Consider the following 7,725-nt stretch of genomic DNA (forward strand, 5'->3'; position numbering starts at 1 on the left):
CCTGTTTTTAGGTCTAGCAATAATCTTGGAGTTAAATGTTTAATTCTTCTCCATCTAAATACTGATTAAAAGGTACCATTTCGATGCAGGCAGGAAAAACACTACTGAAACATCTGAGCTCAGCTGCTAAATGGCATGATCTCACTTTATTCCTTAACATAACTGTCCACATCTCCTCAAAGGGGAAGGCAAATTTTGTTTTTCTTTCAAAGATTATTCTTTCAGCAGTGAGATGATTCAATACGATTTTTTTCTGGCTGCACGAGCTGTGTTAGTGAGGCAGAGCTGTCCTGTCAGCAGCGCGCCTCGTGTCAGAGCGATCCTATCCCACAGGAAGGTATGCAACCTACTCGGGCTTGGGGTGATTTTTCTTTTTCTTTTTTTTTTTTTGGTTGTGTGTGGGTTGTTTTTTTTTTTTTCCTTTTGGCAGACGTCCTTGAGCATTTGAGACGGATGTGAGAGAGTTTTTAGTCCTCATGCAAAACAACCAACTAAACATAACAGATTACATCAGCTCAGGCTTTTCAATTCCTGGATGGCAGCAGAGTGCTAATCCAACCTTCATCCTGGATTTCATAAACTGAAACAAGGGAGGCTGGCAGGAGCAGCGCTGCCGGATTGAGGAAGCTGACGACGGTGCAGCATGTGGGCAACACACTGTATAAAGCTCATAAACTTGTAGGCTGATGTGTGCAGCTACCACTTTGGATTCTGTACCGCTGCTTCCCTCGGCACAAGGCACCAGCAGGCTGAGCATTAAAGCCTGCTCTTTGGAACGGAGCACTTACCCCTGCAAGACATGAAGGGCTTCTTGTTTCTCACACTCCTCCTGATGCCCGTGCACGCTGGAACTACTTGGAGTGCGAAATACGCAGTAGATTGTCCCGAGCCCTGTGACAGTAACGCATGCAAAAGTACCTTGCGCTGTAAGCGAACGGTGCTGGATGACTGTGGCTGTTGCAGAGTGTGTGCAGCTGCTCTGGGGGAGACTTGCTATCGTACGGTCTCGGGTATGGATGGTGTCAAGTGTGGTCCTGGGCTGAAGTGCCAGTTTTACACTGAGGAGGATGACTTTGGTGATGAATTTGGTATCTGCAAAGGTAACAATATTCACTTTGCATGCACCCACTGTGGCAATTTGACAGCAACCTACCTACATATAGAGCTTGCCTCCTGCTTGAGAGGTTTAAAATGTGATTTTTCCAGCTCAGCCCTTAGCCATGAAGAAAGTGAAAAATACCTGCTGGTATTAAAAGATGTTACATGTAGGTGGGACAGGGTTATTAGTGTGAGAATATTGTTTAGACTTGGGGACATGTGTAAGGAAATACAGGTGGGGTGTGCTCGGAGCTGAGATTTTTGATTGGGACTTGGCAGACCCAGGCACTAGTCCTGATCCTTCTGCTGATTTGGTGGGTGGCTTTCTATAAATTGCAAAGACTTTAATCTTGCAAGTCCAGCCTTGCCACAGGGTCCTGGCCCCTGCCATGCTCTCTGGGGTGAGGTTCCCTCGGGCACCACCGGCTGCCTGCCCGGGAACCAGATGCTCTTTCTGGGGTTGGGGGGACGGAGGTAACAGCACTGCCCAAGCGCCTGGGGATGTTGTAGTGTTTAATTAAATCCTGACTTGGAGGTGCTCAGCTACCCTAGGGATGTGGTCAGGGGAGGCAAAGAGAGACCCTCCTGCCTGAAAGATGGGAATAACAGAACTGACTGTGAGATGAGCGGCCAGACGCTGCTGTTAGTTTATTTCAGGTATGCTGCATGCTGATTTCTTTAGTTGTAAAGTATAATGGCATTTTTCATTTAAGAGCTATCCTCATTCCATTCAAAAAGGAAAAATCTTTAAAAGGAGATGAGATGTTAAATTTCTAACAAGCAGGATGCAAGCTTTAAGAAGAAATGTTTTTTAAAAAAGTTTTGCAAAGTATGAATGCAGTGAGTCTTCCTGTGTTTGTGTACCACTTCAGTAAGTAGATACAAATATGTCTTTGAATAACTTCCTTAAAAAATTGAGATATCTTGGCAGTTAAATATCAGGAGTATTAATAGCGTCAGTTAAAGTAATGACTTAGGACCAGATGCTGCAAAACTCATTCAGGCTGACTCACATACAGCATATACTTATTTACATTGGTATTTAAAAACAAATTCATGTACGTTTTTGAGGGTGAAACCCAAAGTGCTGCTTTTATTTCTGAAGATTAGAATTTACACAGAAAGGTCACATCTTTGGTGCACCCACCAGAAAAGTATTTTACTGAGATAGTTGGCTGATCTTCAGTTCGTTAAAAATTACTGCAGTGCAACATACCACTTATAATTCTTTTAACAGTTCTTTTGAGTGTTTATATACTTTTCACTCTCCTTAAAGAATTTATTTGCAATAGCACACTTCAAATGGGAAAAAGAAACATTGAGGGACATGAGATCTGAATCCCTGTAGCTGAATCTTGAAACTTCGTAGAAAATGCAAAGTTTGGTGGTTTTTTTTTTCCAGTTAGTCAGTGGAAAAGCTCATTAATTTCAGTAAAGCCATAGCTTGACTTAGAGTTGTAAATTGGCATTTAAAGCTTATATTCCCCATATATTTATTTGCACTAAATATTATAGCTGTAATTTCTAATTATTTTTCTTTTTTCATCTTAGCTCTGAGATAGTATGATCTCTGTACATATGTGAATCTTATCAGGCAAAGTAAGGAACAAAGTATTATTATTTTATATATTGATTTATAATTGTGATACCAGATCACTCACTAATTTTAATAAGTTCCATGTTTGTAATAATTCACAGAGTAGGATGTGTAAATTTTCCCAGGTTGCCTGTGACTTACTTTGAAGTTGTGGAAAAATGACCTTAACTCTTGGTTTCTAATTTTTTATTTCTAAAATGGGTAAAACACAGACACTATATGTTTCAGAGCAATTTTTTGAGTACTTTTAGTATTAGGAGTGTATCATTATAATAAATAGTAATGTCATTATTGTCAAAACTAAGGAATACCAATGTTCTGCACTTCTATCAGTAAATGCCCTTTAAACCTGAGGTATAACTGTCACAGTAAAGAGCATGCTTTTGTTTCCCTTAGATCACCAGGAGCTAATTGCAGTTTATTTAGGAGCAGGCTCCTGCTTCTAACGGCAAAACTGACTCAGATCTTGGTTTTAATCAAATCTGAATCACAGAATCAATGCCAGGATTATCCCACACAGAGCCAAGTGCTCTGGCTTGGGATGTGTTTCCATGCTGTTGTGCACAGCTTTGCATCCCCGCATTCTGTGCTGAGCACCTGCAGCAGGCAGGCTGATGCTCCATGTTGTGTGTGCTCTCCGCTTGTCCCTCAGGCAGGATCGTGCACACAAAAAGTGTACTCCTTTGACAGGACTTTGTTTTTCTCCTATGTGGACAAACGGCAGATCAAAGAGTGTCCTTGCTTGGGAAAGGGAGTATGGTGAAGCTCAGTCAGGTCCTCCAGGCTGGAGGGATTCAATGTGCAGTCCTCAGCAGGGATTTGGCTGATTTTCTAGTGCTTTTCATTTACAAAAGCACACCCATTGGGCATACAGCTAATTGTAAATAATTGTTTTAATTTGGGGGCATTAGCCTTATTTTCAGGTAGCCTGGGTGGTATGGCAAAACTAAATGTTTGCGCTGAGTCAAGAGCAGACTGGACAAACTGAGGATAGCCCTGTTGTGGGGTGTTACATCCACAGAAACTATGTCTGGCTCCTGAGGTCCCAGAGCTAAAAATGGGGGACAATAGGAGGTGGGAAGGTATCATTTGCGCATGCCATGGCCATCTTCTCCCTTAAGTGTTTTGTGGGAGCCTGGCCTAGATGGAGCCTTGGTTCAACCTTCAATGGCCATTCATCTGCCCTCAGGAGATGAACTGAAAACTCTCCAGGACTTACTTGCTGTTTAAGGTAAACATGCTCCTTGAGTTGGCAAGAGTAGCTTGAGCATAAAGACATTTCTCCTGGGACATCCCAAACTTCTCTTGGGATAATCTTTTGTCTAGGGGTCTGGAAAGGGGATGTTTGAGTTGGATTTTTCTTGTTTCTGTGTCTTCAGCTATGGTCCTGGGAAGGCACCCTGTTCAACAACAAGGCAGAGGAAGGCAAGGGCTGTGACTCAGTTCAAACCCTCTGGGTGTCAGCTATGGGACTGGGCAAATCCCCTACACCTGACATTTTTTTTTTTTTTTTTAAATGAGCAGTTCCATTGTGACAGCTGCTCTTTGTTGCTCCTCTACGAGCTTGCTCAGGGATGAGACATGTGAATTGGGGCAGTATGTGAGCAGATTGTGTACAACCAGGCAGCCACCTTAGTGCCAGTGGTCCCTTTAGAGCATACTCACTCTTTAAGCTGGAGATGTAGGTGAGTTCTTTGCTGTCTGCTGTGGGAAGTTAGACCTTTGCTGCCTGAGAAGTTGTTGCAGAGGTGAAGGCTCTTCCCCAAGAGCTGGGAGCATCTCCAGGCGGAGGGTGCGCTTGCTGGAGAGCTCCTCAGGGTCAGGGCAACCTCCTCCACGGAGCCCAAATGCAGTGGGCCCAGCCAGGAGCAGCCCGGTGCAAGCAGCACATTGCAGCTCTAAACCATGAGAGTCATATAAATTGGGTAATAACATGCCCAAACTATAAATTCGGAAACTTTCTGAAGTCTTCTTATTTTCTAAATCCAACGCTAATCCTTCAACTACATGCTCAATGATTACGTACTTGCATATTCATATTGCCTTTAACTTGCATTTTAATACTATGAGGGTTTCAGAGAAGGATTACTTGATTGCACATTGTCAATAAGCTACAAGAAAAAAAATCATGTAAATTCTGTGTGGTCAGGATTGTTAAAACTGGAAAACACTTGTAACAAGCAGTCAGAATGCTGAAATCCTGTAGTTAAGGTTTAACTGATCCTCACCCAAGGACTTTCTGATTTTAAGGATATAAGCAGACCAGCTGTTAAGAGTGCTGGCAGCTGAATTGCATCACTGAGGACTGCTTTGCTCTGTTACTTTTTTTCAGAGTGTTCCTATGGTACCTATGGAATGGAATGCAGGAAAACCTGCAACTGTCCCTCTGGCATCTGTGACAGAGTAACTGGCAAGTGTCTGAAGTTCCCATTTTTTCAACTGTCTGCTTCGAAGCCTCCAAATCGACGAAAAATAGTTTCACACACAGGTAAGACTGCATGGGCCAATTGCTTTTAGCAGAAATCGCTTTGTACATGCTCTACTACCACACTGTGTATGCTGTGTGTGACCGGTGTGTACTTCAGTGGAAACTGTGAAAACAGATAACACAAGGTACATTTATTTTTCTTATTGGCATCTCCCTTAACATAAGGCAAGGAATTAGGTGGGCTGTGACAGATGGTAAAAACATTTTGAAATCCTAACATGGCTGAAATACTTTGCAGCTGTTGCATGCACTAGCAGCCCAACGCCACCTGTGCAGTTGGAGGCTGTGCTAGGATTTGCATTAGTTCAGATAAGATGCAGGTAGCTGCTTTGTGTAGAACAGGATTTCACTAGGTTCTGTTTATTACTGTTAGCTAATATATGGTAAGAATAACATGTTTTTTTCCATGAAGATAGAGCTTTATATGTTTTCAGATGCGAGTGAATTGCATCATGAAATGTTTTATTTTAGTTATTTATCACAGTATCTCTGGAACAAGTTCTTGCCTTTAATATTATGTCTGAATCCCGTAACAGATCTTCCCAGAATTAAAATAAAGGCATGTGATAAACTGGACTGTTTTTGAGGCAAGAAGGAGGTATCACTGCTTTTTTTTAAAGCTGGCATTAAAATTTCTTCCCATTTTGTTCTCCACCTGATGATACAGAGGTACATTTTACTGAACAGTGTTCAACTAAAATCAATACAAATGTAAAGATTTTAAACAAATACGAGAGATATAATCCTAGACCTACTGAAAGCTTTTCTAGGATTTCATCAAAAAGTATTTGAATGTTATTTCTCCTCCAACTGCAGTATGTATGCCTTACTTTGATTTTCTCCTGTTGTATTACGCTATTGAGAGTTTCCTCCCTTAATACATGCATTATCTTTCATCTATTTGCCATTTAGAGAAAGTTAGACAGAAGAAAACTTCTTTAGCTTATGCTTATACCACATTTCAAATGATCTTTAAAAAAACACTTTGCAAGATGGATAAGTTTTTATGTATTTTTCTACATGATTACACTCTTTTGCCTTTCCAGATTTTGTTTATTACAAAGGGTGCTGAAATAACATGAAAAAATATACCTGTCTTGTTTTTCTGTTCTAAATTTTGCCTGTATTCCAAATCCCAAGCATCCCGTTTTCAGCCAGTTTCCTACTCCCCTTTCCTCTCCCACCCTTGCCTTTGGTCCCAAACCTTCTGCTGCCTCTGTGTTTAGCAGCTTGTCTGCTCCCAGCCAGGATGAGATCCTGACCCCATAGAAAGAAATGCCGTTTTTTACTTGTGTGCGAAGATTTTTGCATTGATTTCTGTCCTCAGAGATCTGCTGCTGTAAGCAGACAAGGGACACTGTGGGCAGTACTGTGTGTGGGTGTCATTTAATAGTCTTCAGAGGTAGCTGTAGCATCTAGGACACATCCTCAGTGAATTACAACAGCTGTGAGTGCTTCTGTATTTTGAACTGTTGAGTTTCTGTTATGGCTACATATACCCTAGTAAATTTAATGGTGCCAGAGCCTATTCCTGTGTATAGTGATTTAACCACCTTCCCTGTCAAACAGCACGGCAGCAGCTAGCATGTGCTGCCCCAGCTCAGCGAGCCGTGCCAGACAACCTCAACCACAGCACAGGAACCAGTGGCAGCCAGGGACCATTTCCAGTAGACAAGTTGATATATTTTTTCTTTGGAGTTTAAGAGAGCTTAGTGACATGCACCAGGCTGCTCCATGCCAGCTGGCCTCTGTCAGAGAATATCTCCAGGCATGTTTAATTTACTGCTGTAGATATTGAGGATGTGCTGCTTGGTCCCATGTCACACTGGAGTGTTACGGTGAGAACTGGGAACAACTCAAATCACCTGCCTTACGCTTAAACTATTAGAAAATACATCTGGTATATACCACAATTTGGCAGAATTTTTGCAACCAGATAACTGGAGGCACTTGGGGAGATTCCTGAAAGATTTGTCAACTGAAGTTTTTCTGAAGTGTTCCCAAAATCAACAACATTGCTGCAAGATAATATTTTAATTCTCTCATTTTCATGAAGTTTGCTTTTATTTTTGTATCTTTTCAGAGAATGACATGGCATCAGGGGACGGCAATTCTGTAAAAGAGGAATTTGTTAAGGAGAAAGCTATTCGCGCACCGGTAATGAAATGGCTAAATCCTCGCTGATATTTACTTACACTCATAAGACTTTCAACTGAATGCATTTCTCACAGATTATTGAATATGCAACCACACACTTTAAGAACAAAGTAGATCAATAGCATATGAAAATGTAACCTCTCAAGGCCAATTGTGATTCTGTTTTTCATGAGAAAAATGTTTACTTTAAAATAGACTGTACAGTGTATATGATTTTTGATATTTGTTTTTATAAGTATTTGAGCAGAGAAATGCATTGTGGATTCCCGAATGTATAGTAATATTAAAAAACCAACACGATTCAACCCTCCTCATTTAAATAACGCCAGAGGCCGACTCTTGCAGCCTGGAGCCAGGAAAGATCTCACTGAACTCGGTGGACAGT

The 7,725-nt window shown here is 41.5% G+C and overlaps 1 protein-coding gene across 1 annotated transcript; it reads left to right on the top strand.

The window, feature by feature from the left end:
- Positions 1 to 447: 447 nt before the first annotated feature.
- On the top strand, positions 448 to 7,389 carry ESM1 (endothelial cell specific molecule 1). Its single transcript, XM_065860890.2, has 3 exons — positions 448 to 1,100; positions 5,028 to 5,183; positions 7,267 to 7,389. The coding sequence occupies exons 1-3, from the start codon at positions 800 to 802 to the stop codon at positions 7,365 to 7,367; spliced, it is 558 nt and encodes a 185-aa protein (XP_065716962.1). The 5' UTR covers positions 448 to 799; the 3' UTR covers positions 7,368 to 7,389.
- The last annotated feature ends 336 nt before the right edge of the window (positions 7,390 to 7,725 follow it).

The sequence above is a fragment of the Patagioenas fasciata genome, chromosome Z, assembly GCF_037038585.1.
Source record: "Patagioenas fasciata isolate bPatFas1 chromosome Z, bPatFas1.hap1, whole genome shotgun sequence".
NCBI classification, from domain to species: domain Eukaryota; kingdom Metazoa; phylum Chordata; class Aves; order Columbiformes; family Columbidae; genus Patagioenas; species Patagioenas fasciata.

Excerpts from the sequence above, each read along its gene's own strand:
- ESM1 (XM_065860890.2), top strand. The coding sequence starts at position 800 with ATGAAGGGCTTCTTGTTTCTCACACTCCTCCTGATGCCCGTGCACGCT. Across the intron at positions 1,101-5,027 it reads TGAATTTGGTATCTGCAAAG|AGTGTTCCTATGGTACCTAT; the intron begins GTAACAATATTC and ends ACTTTTTTTCAG. Across the intron at positions 5,184-7,266 it reads AAAAATAGTTTCACACACAG|AGAATGACATGGCATCAGGG; the intron begins GTAAGACTGCAT and ends GTATCTTTTCAG.